This window comes from Eptesicus fuscus, chromosome 19 (assembly GCF_027574615.1).
Source record: "Eptesicus fuscus isolate TK198812 chromosome 19, DD_ASM_mEF_20220401, whole genome shotgun sequence".
Taxonomy (NCBI): domain Eukaryota; kingdom Metazoa; phylum Chordata; class Mammalia; order Chiroptera; family Vespertilionidae; genus Eptesicus; species Eptesicus fuscus.
The window spans coordinates 43341705-43359876 of NC_072491.1; the positions used below are offsets into that span (position 1 = coordinate 43341705).

Genomic DNA, 18172 nt, shown 5'->3' on the forward strand with positions numbered 1-18172 from the left:
GCGGGCATGCCTCAGGCGGTTGAACGTCACCCTATGAACCAGGAGGCCATGGTTCAATTCCTGGTCAGGGCACATACCCAGGCTGAATCCCCAGTTGGGGATGTGTAGGAGGTAGCTGATCAGTGATTCTCTCTCATCACTGATGTTTCTATCTCTCTCTCTCCCTTCCTCTCTAAAATCAATAAAAATACATTTAAAAAAACCCAAACAAACAAAAAACCCAAAACACCACCGTCTTATCCCTGTCAGATTATGTTATAACACCATCTCTGGAAATAAAGCACGCTCATCCCAGTCTCCAAAACTTTTTATTTTTCGAGTCTAACCTTGTTCTAGGAAGTACAAAGAGAAGGAGCATTGTTCGTAGGCATCGGACAAAAACTGCCCATTACTCCTGACATTAAACACTGAATGCAATCATTAAAGAAAGTAACACATTAGCATTTACAGAATATACTTAGAAACCCATGGATCCCAGTGATTAGATTTTAGTCAGGTCTGGCAAGGAAGAGAACACAGTGGCTGAGAAGCACACGTTCTCATAAAAGACACCTAAATGGTATGCTCAGGGTGACTAATCCTAAGGATTTCAACACAATACAGTTTTCTGCAGAGACAACGATTTTCAGTGTCTAAAGAGCATTCACTTCCGACACCTCGATTCCTGACTTCAGTGGCTGCACACTGTGTACCTCTGTGCCACACTTCGGGCAGGTGAAGAACATGTCAAACAGGAAGCTGCTCTTCACGCAGTAATAACAGAAGATGTGCTCACAGCCGATGGTGTGGGGCATGGTGGGCCACTCCCCGCACAGAGAACACTGCTTGCCGCTGCTGGCCAAGGAGCTGTCGCTGTGAGGAGCACCGGCCAGAGGGATGCACCACGAAGATAACTTGGCCTTCAACTTCTGGGTGTTGATGAGCGGTAAGAGAAAAATGAGAAACTCGGCGAAGCCGTGCCAGAGAAGCTCCCTGTTCATGTACTCGAAGCCAACCTCACGCACGTGCTGGGGCTTGCAGAACACGGAGCGAATGCCCAGCAGGCGTTCCGTCAAAGTTGCAAATTTGCCCTTCTGGAGGAAAATCAAGAAGTTAATCAGGCTCCCTAATTGCACAAGGCCCACCACAAAGTTCAGACACTGTTTGGCTTTCCCAAATGAGGCTAAGTGATGGTTTCGGAAAAGATCGTAGCAGCGTTCTTCTAACCACTTCCCACCGATCGTGCAGGCAGCGTACCAGAGCTTCTGGTTCTTACTCGGGGGCTGGTACCTCGGGGTCGTGGAGAAATCGTTTTTGTACTGAATATTTAAAACTGACTGGCCCACAGTGGCGTTTTTGGAGTAAACGGTGAATCGCCACAAGAAAAGCCACAGGAGGGCTTTCAGCTCAGGTTCAAAGCGGGCCAGCAGCCCTGGCTGAAACCCATGGAAGCACTGAGTGACCTGGGACCAAACCAGCTGCTCCAGGGCCTTGTTCAGTTCAAGTGCATCCAACTGACTGATTCTCAGCACCCTGTGTGTGCTCTGTGCTTTCTCTTCTCTGGAAGCCATGCTTTCTCCAAAGAGCTCTAGGAGAAAGAACGATTAGGAAACATCATCAGACACAGACAACCTTGTACCATCTCCGCAACCAATGCTCGGGAAACCGGGATACACAAGACAGGACACACCTTTGCATCGTGTCCAAACAGCACACTGAGCAGTCACCTCTTACTGGGAACTCCTTTCTCTTTCTCCTCGCATGTCCTCCTCCCTCCTTTCTTTCCTGCTTTTTTCTTTTCGTTTTTGATCCTCCTCATCAAGGGAATAACAGGTTTTAGCAATAATAGCTAAGTAATAGGTCGAATAATAGCATGGCTAATGGAGGAATATATGCACTTAATAAATACAATGAATTATGTGGAACACTGTAATGAATGGTTAAGTCATGGCCTCAGTTTAATGCCCAGCACTTCTACTGGTTTATTTTTATTTTTAAAAATCTTTATTCTTGAAAGTATAGTACAAAAAATTAAAATTTAAAAGCCATCAAGACTACATTATAAAATTTTCAAAAGCCTCCTAACATTTAAATCAAAAAAGGAGGGGATAGTAGAGGAATATCATGTAAGGAAAAATATACTGTAAGTAAATTACATCTAGAAAATTAATACTTTAGAAAATTAATTGTAAGGCTAAAAGCAAGACACCCATGAAAAACACACAAGGTGATAAAACAAGCCAGAGGAAAATCATTTGGGCAAAAATTGAAAAAGGATCCCCAGTCAAATTTATAGAAAATATTCCTTTATTAACTTTTGGTCGAGAATATGTTTGTATATTTTCAGAAAACAACTCCGAGACCATGTGGATTCTAGCAAGAGAAGAATCGACAGGACTACTCCAGCCATGAAGACAGAAGAGAAGCAGTCCAGAGACAGAAGACGCTGATGTGGCCTTCCCATACTAGCAGTTAGCAGCTGTGCATCACTGCAGATTGCCCAGGACCAAACCAGACAGAGTCGGACCTGCATTACCACCAGTTATCCACCATCCAGAACTGAAATGTCAGTGCTGACATGTACACATAAGGAACTGTTGGACATTGAAATTGGGTCTCAAAAGAACTGTTGGCCCAGAAAGAAACTCACTACAGACCGATTCATTTGCCTGTCACCATAACCATTATTGCTTGTCTCATTTTCGGTTCTTATAAGTGTATTTCTAATAGCACATGATCTCACTCATCTAGGGGAAATAATGAACAACATAGACTGATGAACAAGAACAGACCCAGAAACAAGGAGGCATGGATCAGACTGTCGGGCCTCGGGGGGAGGGTAGGGAGATAAAGGGAGAGAACAACCAAAGGACTTGTGTGCAGACATATGAGCCCAACCAGCGGTTAAGGACAACAGGGGGGTGGGGGCATGTGTGGGGAGGGGGGTGGGATGGAAATGGGGGGACGAGGACAAATATGTGATACCTTAATCAATAAAGAAATTAAAAAAAAAATCTTTATTCTTGAAAGTATTACATACGTCCCCCTTCCCCCCCCCCCCCCACTGACCCCATCTAACCCATCCCACCCTTTACCACCCTATTGTCTGTGTCCATAGGTTATGCATATATGCATACAAGTTCTTTGGTTTGTCTTCTCATCCCCTCTCCCCACCCCTTCCTTCTGAGGTTCAACAGTCTGTTCCATGCTTCTCTGTCTCTGGACCTATTTTGTTCAACAGTTTATTTTGTTCATTAGATTCCTCATATGAGTGAGATCATGTGATACTTGTCTTTCTCTGACCTATTTCACTTAGCACAATACTCTCCTGGTCCCTCTAAGCTGCCTCAAAGGGTAAGAGATTCTTCTTTTTTACTGCTGCATAGTATTCCGTGGTGTAAATGTACCACAGCTTTTAAATCCACTCAATTACTGATGGGCACTTGGGCTGTTTCCATATCTTAGCTATTGTAAATTGAGCTGCTATGAACATAGGGATGTATACATTCTTTCTGATTGGTGTTTCGGGTTTCTTAGGATATATTCCTAGAAGTGGGATCACTGGGTCGAATGGCAGTTCCATATTTAATTTTTTGAGGAAACTTCATACTGTTTTCCATATGGCTGCACCAGTCTGCATCCCCACCAGCAGTGTACTAGGGTTCCCTTTTCTCCACATCCTTACCAGCACTTGTCATTTGTTGATTTGTAGTAAGTTTTCATTATTCTATCACACGATTGCAGAAAATAAATACTAGCACAAAGCAACATGAAAGCAGAAATCTCATTATTAAGATGCATCATACACTTTTGGGGAAAAGAGAACTATTATGCAAAAAGGTATTCTAAGATCAGTTCACAAATTCTATTACTTTATGACTTTTACTAAAAGATGTTAAATATAATTTGTTAGAAGTCAAAAGGACTGCAAAATACATCCTAAAATAAAGTTGTATGTCTTAAAATTGGAATATCTTTACAATCAGAGAATTTTTCAGGAGGAAGACTTTGAGTTACCCATGGATCCCAGATAACTGAGGGGCAGGAAGCCCAATACAGGAAACAAACGTGACTACTAAATAACAGGTTGTTTAGTGCTCTTTCCTCCGAACCCAGATATAATATGACAGGAATGCTTCTCACATTCCGGGTGACCTCACCGGTTCCCCCTTCCTGGAGCTCCGTTAAGACTTCTAAGCTGATAGCAGTGGGGATTTTGGCTGCAACTTCTGTGAAATCCTTGCCTCATGCTGGTCAGGAGCTACAGGAGAGAAAGGAGGAGGTTAGAACAGAGTTTTCTCTGCTCCCTATACAAATCTAATTAATCCCCAAGGCCTGTTCTTTGTCCAAAACATTTTTCAAGTCCATCCCTTATTCTATCCCACAGCTTCTCCCTAAATTGCGCTGCTCTTGTTTCCCCTGGATTACATCCAATGCATGTATCTACCTTCTGAGGCCTTCGGTGCATTCCCACACCGTGATCCTTCACACAAGCCTCCTTCAGCTTCTTGCCTTCCTAATGCTTGGACCTCTAGTCTAAGTGCCCCCTCTCTGCTCACGAGGGGACATTTTATTACCTCTTCCCTTCACTGGGAGCAGTACGTTCCCATTCTTTAACTCATCCTAAGTTCTCAAGTACTGAGTGAGGCATCACTTCCTCCCGACTGGCCCAGCTTGGGTGAGCTGCCCCCTCTCGCTGTTCTTCCTCTGTCTAGACCTTTCTGTACTGGACATACACTACTTTGGAAGGTTGATTTCCTCCACTAGAAGATAAGGCCCATTGCAAAGATCATCCGAGTCTTATCACAGTTGAATCTTAGCAACTAGTTCAGTGCCTGGCATGCAGGATGCATCCTATAAAACTAGATAAATGGATCAATGGACAGAAAAATGTCTGGGATGGTGAAGGGTAGAAAATACAAATTTCCATCCCTTAAAACTGTTTCAAATGCCCATATCCAGATTGTTGCTGATTACTTATTTCAACATGGGTTTGTTAATGTGTGGGAGCTAGTGAAAGAATGGCAGACAGACTCAACTCCTGTGAAGAGTATAATGTAACGGGGTGATGGGGGGGTAAAAGTGTGCTAAAATGTCAAACAGACAATTACAAGAAGACATGGTAAGTGATGTGCGATGGGAATTATGCTTATGAGCAGAAAAGGCTTCACGGAGGGGCAACACCTATGCACCTGAAGGGTGAGCGATGTCAGGCTGGCAAAGGAAGGTAAGCGCACTAGTCCAGGCTGAGGGAAGAGCAGGTGACAAGGACTGAAGGTCCAAGGACAAAAAATAAGGTTGGGAAGAAAAGCACGAGACTCATCCTTAAGGCCCTCGTTTATCGAGATGGTAATGGAGAGCCATGGAATGGTTGTAAGAAAACAATAAAATGTGCGTTTACACAGCTTGTTCTGGCTACACTGGGAATGGCTTTGGGGCCGAAAGACCAGTTGGCTGTTAAAACGATCTGGTGAGAAACTAATGGTCTAAATTGGAAAGGTATCAGTGGGGATGGAGAGTCAGGTGCCTCTGAAAGCTTGGAAGTGGTAGAATTGACAAGATTTCGTGAGAAATAAGCCAAGAATCACTGACTTGAGTAACTGAGTGGATCAGACCAGTTCTCTGAAATGGGAAACACACACAGAGATGTTGGTTAAAGGGAAAGATAATGTACACATGTAGTCTTGGAGATCTGAGGCCACTATGAGACAGCCAAGTGGAAAAGGTCAGGAGGCAGTCATGAGGACTGGGAGAAAAAACCTGGGTGGGGACATTGAGCACAGGGACACTCAAATTGGATTAATCCTAGCTAATTAAAGAGTAATATGCAAATTGACCATCACTCTAACACACAAGATGGCCGCCCCTATGTGATCAAAGATGGCTGCCCCCATGTGGACACAAGATGGCCGCCACAAGATGGCCAGCAGGGGAGGGCAGTTGGGAAGGACCAGGCCTGCAAGGGAGGGCAGTTGGGGGCGATCAGGCCAGCAGGGGAGGGCAGTTAGGGGTGACCGGACCCGCAGATGAGGGCAGTTGCAGGGAACCAGGTCTGCAGGGAAGGACAGTTGGGGGGGACCCAGGCCTGCAGGAGAGGGCAGTTGGGAAGGATCAGGCCTGCAGGGGAGGGCAGTTGGGGGGGACCAGACCAGCAGGGGAGGGCAGTTGGGGGCAACCAGGCCGGCAAGGGAGGGCAGTTGGGGGGTGACCAGGCTGGCAGGGGAGGGCAGTTAGGGGTGACCAGGCCGGCAGGGGAGGGCAGTTAGGGGGCAACCAGGCTGGCAGGGGAGCAGTTAGGTGTCAATCAGGCTGGCAGGGGAGTGGTTAGGGGCAATCAGGCTGGCAGGCAGGCGAGTGGTTTGGACCCAGCAGTCCTGGATTGTGAGAGGGATGTCTGACTGCCCGTTTAGGCCAGATCCCACTGGGGGGCCCGATCCCTTGAGGGGTCCCAGATTGGAGAGGGTGCAAGCTGGGCTGATGGACACAGCCTCCCCCCACCCCCCATGCATGAATCTCATGCACCAGGCCTCTAGTCTATTATAATTCTAGTTAAATGCTCAAACCAGCAAGGCGGTGATTTATACAAGACAAATAGATCTTGACCGTTTATAACACATTTAATGTTCTCTGTAACAATGTAATTTTCATAGTTTTCCTATTTCAGCTACTGTGGCATCTCATTGGTTATGTTCACTGATACCACATATCCTTTATATCTTTAGGCCTTCCATCTTCCTATGCCGTGCTCTTCCACATCGCAGCCCTGTAGGCTCTGTTCTAGTCTACGAAGACTTGGATTGTGGTGCCTCAGTTATTTGCATTTCTAACAAGTTCCCTGGAGATGTTGAGAATTATGGGCTAGTCCATTTCAAAGCACAATTCATAATCCTTTGGTATATCTATCACCCATACATGCTGCATGCCAGCTGCCCATTCATTCCTGGTTCATTCCGGGTTCCTTCTCATCCCTGTATCCAGAGAAGCTGTTCACTGCACTGACTCAGGCGCTCCCTTCCTCCTATTAAGGGATGACACAAATCCATGCGCATCAATGCATCCTCGCCCTCCCTGCAAGGTGGTTGGGGCGCAGAGATAAAGACTCGCCCTGGCTCACTGAAGGTCCCCAACCAAGGTCTGCCGGGAAGCAGCAAGTGAATGGACAACTAGGCAACAACGGAGGGAGATAGTACCTCAGGCAAAACACAGAATTTCAAAGATAGAAAAATAACTTTAAAGTTCACACACACACAAGTTATCAATGAATAAGATTATTTTTCTCCCTTTTTTGTGGTTTCCAAATTTTCTTGAATCAACTTATATCATTTATGTAACTAAAAACACACACACAAAAACATTATTTTAAAAACCTCATAAGCAAACCAAAATCTACAAAACTATTTCCCCACACTAATCATATCACCTCTTTCTTAGCTCATATCACCCCTGGGATAAAGTACAAACTTCTCAGACCCAACGTGGCCCAATTCTGTCTCCACCCCTGCGATCGTGTGACCATCATTCCCCGTGGAGCCGTGAAGGAGGACCATCCTGCAGTCCCACCTCGTCGTTTCTCAAGCACCTAACACTTACCTTCCCTATCAACTGCCCCAATGCCCTCAACTATCTCCCTTTACATCCCAACTCTATTTCAAAATTCCCTAAAAAATTCGTAACTATCCCCAACTCCCGTTGTCACCATTTCTTAACTGTGACAGCCGTTGTCTGTGACACCCACTCGAACCCTCAACCACTTGTACTGTGATTTCAGTCATGTGAACACACCTTCTGCTAACTTGACTATAAACTAGTTAAGGGAAGAGCCTTATCTTATACTTATTTCCCAACGCTCCTACCACTTACGCGGTGACTTGATACATAGCTCAGTTTGTGTCATGTAAGATTCTGCAATCATTGGTGATTTGTGGTGGTATGGTATGTGTAACACAGTGTCTACAACATAGTTTCCACACCCTGTGGTCAGCAAGATAAGGGGAGCTCTCTGATTGTCAAAGTGCTCTTGAAATGCTCTGACCTTACAGAACATCAACATTAGGTCCAACACTACCAGTTCCCTCCCTTCATCCCACTTCCATGTTTAACTGGAAGGATTGCTTTTTTTCCCCCCAGATGAGTATCAGATGAAGTATGTAGCTGGCGTTGGAGGCCAGTTGTGCCCATTTATGCATTTTTAAATACTGGAATCACAATCAGTTTCGGATTGTGGCTGATGACTATCTTATCATCTTACGGAATTTAACTCAAAGATGGGCTCAGAGTAGCTGCTCAATAAACGTGTTGAACGAATGCGTGGTGGAAGGAGTGAACTGGAGGGGAGGGAAGCGATCTTTTCCTCGGGTTCCTTGTGTTTAGTGAGAAACTGGGCAGAGGGAGTGGCTTTTCGGGAGCCTTTTATTTCAAACCCCTTCTTCTGGAGGAATCATACTTAAGAACATTTCGTAAAAACAGAAAAATTTGACAGCTGCCAGAAAAGGAGACTTATCACACGACCCAACCAAGCCAACATTTAACAGTTCTTATTATCAAAAACTTCTTTCTTATCCCTCCTGTTACAGTTTAACATTGTTTTCCCTTTTTCTCCCCAAGCCTGGCCTCAGTGCAGATTAAGAACAGCTGGGCCCAATCTCCTCGCTCCATCCGACTGGACTTGTCATGGACCCGCAGACTAATGTTAAACTGCTCTCCACATTTTCGAGTCAAAAGTCCCCAACTCTTCTGGTAAACCATACTTTCCTGTCCCTGATCCATTGATGGCTACTGGCCTGTCCAGGTCTCTTTACGTTCAAGAATTTAAGTAAGCATTAACAATACCCAGATTATTGGTTCTTGCAGGTCACTATCTAGTCTCTCACAAGTAGGTTCAAACTTGAATAGTTAAAAAGAACACAAGCTAATTTTTATTTTCAAAGTTGGGATCATTTTGAATGGAAACAAACACCATTGTATTTCATTCAAAGTTATTTTTCCAGAATTCCCCCAAACAGGCAATGCTTTTCCTTATCTTGCCATGGAATCTCATTCCTTTAATGCATAATCCTATCACTCCTTCCTTCCCACTCTATACTAATTTAAGAATATAAAAGGCTAATGCAGGGGAAAACATTTATGACCAAGCAAAGAGACTTACAAAAATAATTAAAAGTAGCCCTAACCAGTTTGGCTCAGTGGATAGAGCGTCGGCCTGCAGACTCAAGAGTCCCAGGTTCGATTCCGGTCAAGGGCATGTACCTTGGTTGTGGGCACATACCCAGTAGGGAGTGTGCAGGAGGCAGCTGATCGATGTTTCTCTCTCATCAATGTTTCTAACTCTCTATCCCTTTCCTTTCCTCTCTGTAAAAAAAAAAATCAATAAAATATATATAAAAAATAAAAAATAAAAGTATACTTAGCACTAAGTAATATTAGTGTTTAGTGAAGGATAGGGTATGTGAAAACGATGCTTAAGGCAAAATCAAGACCAGATAAAAAGTACAGCAACTACTAGGGTTAGGCGTGATTAACTTGTCACATAAATATGTTTAAGACAAAATAATCTAGCACTAAAAACTATCAAGAAGGTCTCCTGCTGACATTTTATCACTAGACATCACACTGATTTTCTTTCACAGAAAAAAACCCTGAAATTCGTTTACTAAGAGCAGCGATACATAACCTTATCCCTTAAATAACTCAGGCTTTCCTTTTACGCTTTTCATTCTCTAAAATAAAACTCTGCTATCTACACCACATTCTAAAACTAACACAAATGGTTCTATCTCACTAAAGAGGGAAGAATGTTTCAGGATGTATTTCAGAGCTTTTATTGAGTCGAGTACAAATTATGAATGAATATATTTTATTTAAAACCATGTTATTGACAGAAATCTATCAATAATAATGTGGGTATTGTCAAGGGCCTGTCAATATTAATGTAATTATGATTAAGGGGATGACATGGATTTTTAGCTATAATACCTAGTAACATCTCCTACATTGCTGCTATCAATACACACACACTATTATTGACCTGCTCCAAGACTCAGTGCTAGATGTATTACCATTAGGCATATTTGTCAATGCATGCTGCCTACAAAACTACACTGAAATTTACAGTCCTGTAAACTCTGTCAGCAGAAACACGTGACTCCCAAGTAACCTCTCAGGTATCAAACCCACCCATTGCCCCCTCCCCTGTCCCCTCCCCCCCCAGGCCAACCTTTTCAGGATCCACAATAGTCACCTAATGTTCAGTATGACAATGTTGCTGCCACACTCTCCTAAGGGTTCTAGCAATCAAAATGGATGAAAGCAAATATTCATTTTTTTTCCCTTTTAGGGTTTAAAAATTTTTTAAACTAACATTTTTGCATTATGAATTTACGTGAATAAAGCTCTTAAAATGGAGATTTTTAAGTTTTGAACTTCCTCCCTAGTATTTCCTTTGTGTGGTCAGATAGATTTACTGTACATTGTATTGAAATCAATACTAATAAATGGGACGTGCATCAAAGAGGGATTTAACAGGACACCGATTCCCAGAACACATTTCAAACACGAGCAGGAGAGAAAAAGCTATGGCCGAGGCCATTAGAACACCGTGACCCCTGACACTGTGAACAGGCCTAAAGTCACCGTCAGAAAGTTCAAGTCCCACTGTGGCCACCCACTTGCTAAGTGACTTGTCACTACTCCTTTGTTGCTCTTTCATCAAGTACAAGCCACGTTCCAGTAGTTTACAGATATCCCAACTGTGCTGCTCTGGATGCAGACAAGACCTGAAGGATTGAGAACATTCTGTTATGGACACCAGTCCTCTAGATCACTTTTCACTTAAAGGCAATCCTCAACGAAATCCAAATAAAAATAATTTTTGGGGGGTGGTAACGGGTACACAACAAAATGTTTTTAGAATACATTTGAAGGAAAACTTCAAAGTATTACAAATTTCTCAAACAGATGAACATTGATAAGTACTGTGTCCTAGCAGAGGGGATATATATATATATATATATATATATATATATATATATATTTTAATTTATATATATTTTTTTTTTCTTTATTTGGAGAGAAGGTACTCAACTCAAATACTACAGTCTTCAAGACGATCATCAGTGTTACAAAGTTGAGCACCTTACCTATTTCGTTTACGGTATATTTACTCAAGTATCTAAAACGAACACAAAATACTTTTTTAAACCTTAAAACAGAATCCCCAATACCTTGAGGCCAGCTTCACAAAGACATTTTTTAAGAGAAGAGCATGGCACTCATGATCTTTTCTTCAGAACGTTGATGCTCCTGAGTCCTGACGAGAGAAAGCACAGTATGAAAACAGAGGACAGGTGTTTGAGTGAATAAGGGGGATTCTAACCAGCTCTACGGCCCAGCCCAGGTCCACCCTCAGGCTGTGTGACCCTGGACAAGTCATTATACCACAGGACACTTTTCAGCAGTTAAAAAGGTCAGCAACTATAGAAATTTCACCTACCTAGAATCCTTACGGGAGCTAACCCGTGGAAGAGGAAGAGAACGAATAAAAGAACAGCCCTTTCCAACTGCAGAAGTGGTAATGCTGAACACGAGTCTGGAAAAGGCTAGCGCGAGCGGAGAAATCAGAACAGAAGACGCGAGACAGAGAAACACTCCTCGTGGAAGAAACAGCAAAACCAAATTCCACCGGCTCCTGAGTTTACAGCTGCAGTAAACATGCACCACTGACCAGTGACTGAGGCTGATAATGACGATGGTAGCCACGTGCGCGTTGCAAAATTAAGTAGCAAGTCATTTAATCTTTACACTATGATGAAAGAGCTTCTTTCATTATTTCTGTTTTAAAACAAGGAAACGGAGGCACAGGGAGATTAGCTGACCAGCCAGAAATAACTGAGCCACATTCTGAACCAATGTACCACACTGACAAGTGGTGATGGGCTTGAAAAACATGAACAGCCAAAAAGGTGAACTTGGGCACTTGAGGAGGGCGCCACTGGGCGTGCCGATGGGGCTGTTTTAAGAGGCTGAGGGCTCAGAGATCAAGAGCACAGGCACACACTATCGGGAAATGCCAACCCCAGCAGGAGCCAACGCGCCTCATCAGACATGAGCCACCGACGCCGAAGCACGCTATGCATGTAGGACAGGGCCCCAGGACCTAACTGCCTAAGAGGAGATTTCGAAATGACATAACATTTTTGGAATACACATTCCATTGCACATTTTACGGCACTGGAGAGGATGTGGAACTATCCACACGGGAAGAGATGTTTGCAAGGTAACAGGAGCAAGTGCCAAAAGGACACACAGGGTTTTCTTTGCACGCTTTATCTCACTGAATTTTCATAAAAGTAAAGATCATCATTCCATTTTACAGAGACCAAAATTAAGCCTTGAGGAGATTAACACACCTGTGCAAGGCCAAGCTGGCAATTAGTAAATTTCTGGTAAACCCTAGAGAAAGTACGGAACACACAAAAGGCAGTGAGTGGTAGGGACATTGGGTAAGCTTGGACCAAATTCAATACCGCAGAACTCAAAGCACAATTTCTTCTCTCAAGACCAGGCTGCCAGTCACTCTCAGGACTGTGGATGGGGAGAGAAACGACAGAACACGGTCGAGCTACCCATGTTGCCTGGGGTGCGTGCCGTCCACATTCCCTCTCTCTACTCCTACACATGTGGTCAGAGAACTGTCCAAAGAGACTCACGGTACAACTGCACAAAAATGAGGCGTGAACATTCACTTAGTGATTGTGAACACCCACTATACCCAAAGCAGAGGCAAGGCCAACTCACCTAACACTGGGAGGCAATGGTTATGCATAATCAAAACAGACTGACTCTAGAGCTCTTGGTTTTTATGTTTTAACAGTAAGAAGGAAAAAAAGACACACGGATGAAATTTATCTCACCTTACTGACAGTCAGGTAAGAAGGGGGCGCTCCGATAAAAAGAAAACCTACTAAATGGAATAAAAACACAGAAAGGGGCAGCTGGCTGTGTAGATGGGAAAGGCTGGAAGAAGTGGTCACAGCCCACAATGGGGAGGACAGAGGATGCCATTGGCTCCTCTCCTGGCCTCTAGCTCCTATAGAAATCCCAGCTCTGGCATCTGCAGCACCAGGAGTACCCGCCAGGGGCAAGAGCAGCAGTCAGGGCTTCCCTCCTGAGGTTCCTCCCCCAGTCTGAAGGAACTGAAGAGGAACATGGGATGTTTAGAAACCGCTGTCCTTTCACAGGAAAGAGATAAAGGGAACATCCAATTTGCTTCTAGGCTGCCCAACCCAGATAATCAAAAGGGAGCCAGTGACTCAGAGCAGAACTTTTGTCCAGAAACAAAGACTGTGCATATGGCATACATGTCCCTTGTGCTACAGTAACCTGCACACTGTGGAGTACAAAAAGAAAGGAAACTTTAAAGTCATCTGATGCTGTGAGAAAAAGGTGAGGCTAGGACTAAGAACTTTACTAGCAATGTGAGGCTGGGTGAGACTGCTAACATCTGATGTTGGATAAGACTGCTAACATCTGTAAGGTTCAGCCACCAAACACGTCAAATGGAAAGTACCTGCTTTCCTACTGCAAAGATGATTACAAGCTTTGAATATATAAGTAAAAATTTTATGGCTAACATAAAAGGGTAGGGGAAGAAAGAAAAATAAAGAATTGTGATTCTGATCATAAAGAAAGAATTAAACTTGTAATCTGTATTTATGAAACAAATGAGATTGAATATGGACATGTTTATGGCTTTTAGTAATGAATTAACTGTGAACATGATTCTTTTATTAAAAAACAACACACTAATACAATAAATGCACATTGAATACAAATGAATACTATCCTGAGAAACAGAATTTAAATGCTAGACGGGAACACAGGTCTTCTAGTCTAAGATATGAATTTTATTTTCTTAACAGAAACCCTGTTTTTTGAGCAAAATATATAAAATAGCTGCGGAGGGTCTGCTTGCTTTGTCTCTCCCCAGAAAGCTCCAAGCAATTTCTGCAGCTCTCCTATGAAAGTTATAACACCACAGGTGGAGTGCTACCCCTAATTCCTAAAAATGGGGAGAATAAGGCCAAGCGGTAGAGCAGGGCATAAGAAAGTCAGTTAGGTCTGGAACTCAATTTTCTTCACTGAGTGTAGCATCCTCTTTACTACCTTGTGTTACTTCTATCCACCCGCTCTCCCCACTTTTTTTAAAAGAAAAATAAACAGGAGAAATGATTTCTTTCGACTCTTTCAAATCTGCTTCTGTCCCAAGCACATACAACTTCAATTTTTCTAGACACAGTACTTGATAATATGGGTGAGATCAGAGAGACTATTAAAGTGAAAAGAGAAAAATGCAAAGTCGGCCATCCCAAGTTTATTCTGTTCAGGTTTAACTAAAGGTAAACACATTAGGGGAAGGTGTCTAGACGACAAACAGTGCTGTGGATGGAGCCTCAGTCTCCCCATAATTGCTTTTATTTTTATTTATTGTTTTAAAAAAATATTTGTATTGATTTCAGAGAGGGACAGGGAGACACAAACATCAATGATGAGAGAGAATCAGTGATCAGCTGCCTCCGGCATGCCCCACACGGGATGGAGGCCGTGACCCGGGCATGTGCCCTGACCAGGAATGGAACCCCGAAGGCCTAGTTCATAGGTCGATGCTCAACCACTGAGCCACGCTTTCCGGGCTGGTTTTAAATTAAGGTAAAAAACATATTTCCAAGGCCATCATGGAATACTAGCTAGGACATGTTAGACCTGAACGTTCAACAATTAGTCTTATTCTGCAAAAAAAAACAAAAAAAAACCCCACACCACTTTCATTCACAAAACGTTGTATTTTTGGAAAACGGAACCTAAAAAAACTGAACAAACAATAACTCTTAACTTCAGGCCCTTGACGAAAAATGCTAACGATGCTCCTATTTCTTATCAGAAATCAATATTAAATATAACACACTCATCGCCAGTGATTCTACTGGACAATTCTCAGTAACGCTTCCTCCACAAGAAAATCAAAACTGCTTTTAAGTGCACAGGCTTTAAAAAAAATGTTGGACACTTCAGCACCCTCTTTTTTTCTTTGTCGGAACCCAATGCAACACTGTGCACGAGCCGCCTAAGAAGTGAAGAGTGGGCGCCCAAACCCACGGCCCGTCCTCCGGGGAAGGCGCCGCGCAGCTCGGCCGGGCGCGGGCGGCCTCCGGCGGTCTGAAGCCACTGCGCGGAGCCAGCGGCTCGGCCTGGCGGTCTTTTCCCTCCTCAGGGTGCGATCCCAGGCCTAACCTTCGGAGTCCAGGTTTGGTTCTGGTCTCTCCCCAAATCACACTCTGATCTGCCTCCTCCAGGAAGCCAGGGACCTGGGGACCCCAGCCAAGGGCGACGAGGACACGGCGGGGAACCGGACGCCCGCGGGCCGCCCCGCTGAGCTCGGGCTGCGCTGCGGCTCCTCGGCGGACACTGACCTTAGGAGTCGGCGACACGCCCCGCTCCACCGAACTTTCTCTGAAACATTTTCTCGGAAGCTTGGCTTTTCCAGGCAGAACCTGGGCTAGCCAGGCTTCCGGAACTCGCGGGCTTCCGGGGCGACGCAGGACCCGGAAGTGTCTGGGGGAAAAAAAAGAAAAAAAGAAAAGGGAACTTAAACCAACGAGAACTACGCTTTGGCGCAGGCGGAAGGCCCGGGAAGGCCCCGCAACGACGAACTCCGACGAGCCGAAGGGCCGAAGGGGCGAAGGGCGACGAGCCGAAGGGCCGAAGGGGCGAAGGGCGATGAGCCGAAGAGCCGAACGGCCGAAGAGCCGAAGAGTGCACGGCGCGTGGTGATTGGTCGGCTGGCCCGTTCGGAGGAAATCCGTATTTGATTGGCAGGAGAGTCGCGAACGGGTCAGCCCAGGGTCGGGACCGCGCGTCGGGAGGTCCCGAGGTCACGGGGCGGAGGCGGAGAGGGTTTCTCCCCGGCGGCCACGGGACAAGCGCCGCGGGGTGGCGGCGGGGCGCCTGTGCACCCCCGGGCTCCTTGCTGGCTCGTCCTGGGTGAAGGTCCACTGCGGGATAGCCTGGTGGGGAGGGGCTGCGGGGTGGGGGGCCGCCTGCGGGCGGGGTGCGCTTGGCTTAGGCTGGGGGCTTGCTGACCCTGCGGGCTCAGGCCGAGGGTGGCCGATGCCCCGCGGGGTGGGCTGGGTGCGCTCCTGGCTTCTGGGTACTGAGTCAGCCTGCAGGGTGGGTCTCAGTCACCCCTGAGCTCTTGGACACACGGACAGCCCACATCTGGGAAACAGGATTTCCAGGCCTGGGCCCCGGGGAGGGTTAGAGAGGTTATCCTGTACAACCCGTGTCACAATAAATATTTTTGTTTTGTTTTTTTCAGTCGTGGAACCGAGTCGTTACTCGATGTGAAACGTGGGCAAGATGAACGATGAACGAACACGTGTTATTGAACTCTAATACTGTTCAAGTTCTTTTTTTTTTGCTGTGTACAATTTAACATCACTCATGCCTGGGGTTTTGTTGTCTTCCACACATTAAGGAGATCTTGGGAAAACCAGGCCCAGAGGAGGAGGAAGGTTTCTGGAATTAGTAAAAGGCCTTCCCACCAGGTGAACCGAGGGTACAACTGAGGTCCGGTAGGAGGGAGAGGTGGACAGTTGTGCAGGTCACTTAGGCACAGGGCGAGGTTTTCTCCGGAGTTGGCCATGGTAGTAGCCAGTGGCCGCCTGAAATGTGGCCCGTCCAGGTTCAGGTCTGATCTAAGTGCAAAATGTGCACTGGGTTTCTAAGACATCGTATGAAAGGAAAAGAGTGTACACTATTTCAATTTATATTGATTGCACGTTAAAATGAGAATGTTATGGAAAGTTTAAAATCCCTTTATATTTCTGTGGGATAGGGCTGTTCTACAGGGACGGGAAACCTACTCTCAGAGCTTCGGGTTGTCTTCTGGTACAGTCATGCACCGCTTAACTATGGGGACTCATTCTGAGAATTGCATTGTTAGACGATTTCATCATTGTGTGAACACCATAGAGTGCATGTATGCAAACCTAGATGGATCAGCCTACTGCACACCCAGGCTCCATGGTGTAGCCTACGGCTTCTAGGCTACAATCCTGTACAGCAGGTGACTGTACAAAACTACACACATTAAATGAGCCACAAGAGGCAAGGATGCAATGGAGGTGGAGCAACAAATTGATGTCTCATACACAAATCAATCAATGAATCAACTTTTTAAAAGCACAGATGTATGTGGCTGCTGCTGCCAGCATAAAACGGCTACAGTTTCACAGCAAACATTTTCTAAGAAGTAGAAAGAGCCCACTCTGAAATAATGATAAGAAAGTGTAGCCCTGACCTGTTTGGCTCAGTGGATAGAGCATCGGCCTGCGGACTGAAGGGTCCCAGGTTCGATTCCGGTCAAGGGCATGTACCTTGGCTGTGGGCACATCCCCAGTAGGGAGTATGCAGGAGGCAGCTGGTCGGTGTTTCTCTCTCATCGATGTTTCTAACTCTCTATCCCTCTCCCTTCCTCTCTGTGAAAAAATCAATAAAGTATATTTAAAAAAAGAGATAGTATTGTAAATATATAAACCAGGATCAGAGTTGTTGGTTGTTATCTAGCACTATGTACCGTATATAATTGTGTGTGCTGTGCTTTTATACCACTGGCAGCCCTGTGGGTTTGTTGACCTCAGCATCACCACAAACACGTGGGTAAGGTGTTGCACGACCCCCGTGGTCGGCAAACTGCAGCTCGCGAGCCACATGCGGCTCTTTGGCCCCTTGAGTGTGGCTCTTCCACAAAATACCACGGCCTGGGCGAGTCTATTTTGAAGAAGTGGCATTAGAAGAAGTTTACGTTTAAAAAATTTGGCTCTCAAAAGAAATTTCAATTGTTGTACTGTTGATATTCGGCTCTGTTGACTGATGAGTTTGCCGACCACTGCTACCCCATCACTAGGCCAAAGGAAAGTGTAGCTCATAATCTTACGGGACCACTGTCTTATATTTGGTCTGTCATTGACCAGAACATCCGTATGCAGCTCATGACTAATCTCTTACCTTCTAGGCTAAGAAGACCAAGTCTCACTTAACAGTCATGAAGGAAGGCAGCCAATTCACACTTCTCTGGTGGGACTATAGGTGTACTGTGCTTCACTTAATTATTTAGGAAAGGGGGGAAAAGGCCTCCAAA

At 45.1% G+C, this 18172-nt stretch overlaps 1 protein-coding gene across 6 annotated transcripts; it reads right to left on the reverse strand.

Annotated features, from left to right (window-relative positions):
- Window positions 1-289: 289 nt before the first annotated feature.
- PEX2 (peroxisomal biogenesis factor 2) lies at window positions 290-15600 on the reverse strand. 6 transcript variants are annotated; one of them, XM_028158708.2, is made up of 4 exons: window positions 15444-15599; window positions 4140-4240; window positions 1670-1793; window positions 290-1567 (listed from the first exon to the last, which is right to left on the reverse strand). In XM_028158708.2, exon 4 carries the CDS (start codon window positions 1548-1550, stop codon window positions 633-635), a length of 918 nt encoding a protein of 305 aa, XP_028014509.2. In that variant the 5' UTR covers window positions 1551-1567; window positions 1670-1793; window positions 4140-4240; window positions 15444-15599; the 3' UTR covers window positions 290-632. The 6 variants fall into 6 exon arrangements, with proteins under 6 accessions (XP_028014509.2, XP_054564450.1, XP_054564451.1 ...); XM_054708475.1 differs by lacking the exon at window positions 1670-1793 and adding an exon at window positions 11199-11284 and having other exon boundaries at window positions 15444-15598; XM_054708476.1 differs by lacking the exons at window positions 1670-1793; window positions 15444-15599 and adding exons at window positions 11199-11284; window positions 15265-15329.
- Between the last annotated feature and the right edge of the window lie 2572 nt (window positions 15601-18172).

What these genes read in the sequence shown, in the direction of transcription:
- PEX2 (XM_028158709.2), bottom strand. Translation starts at nt 1,550, where the DNA reads ATGGCTTCCAGAGAAGAGAAAGCACAGAGCACACACAGGGTGCTGAGA.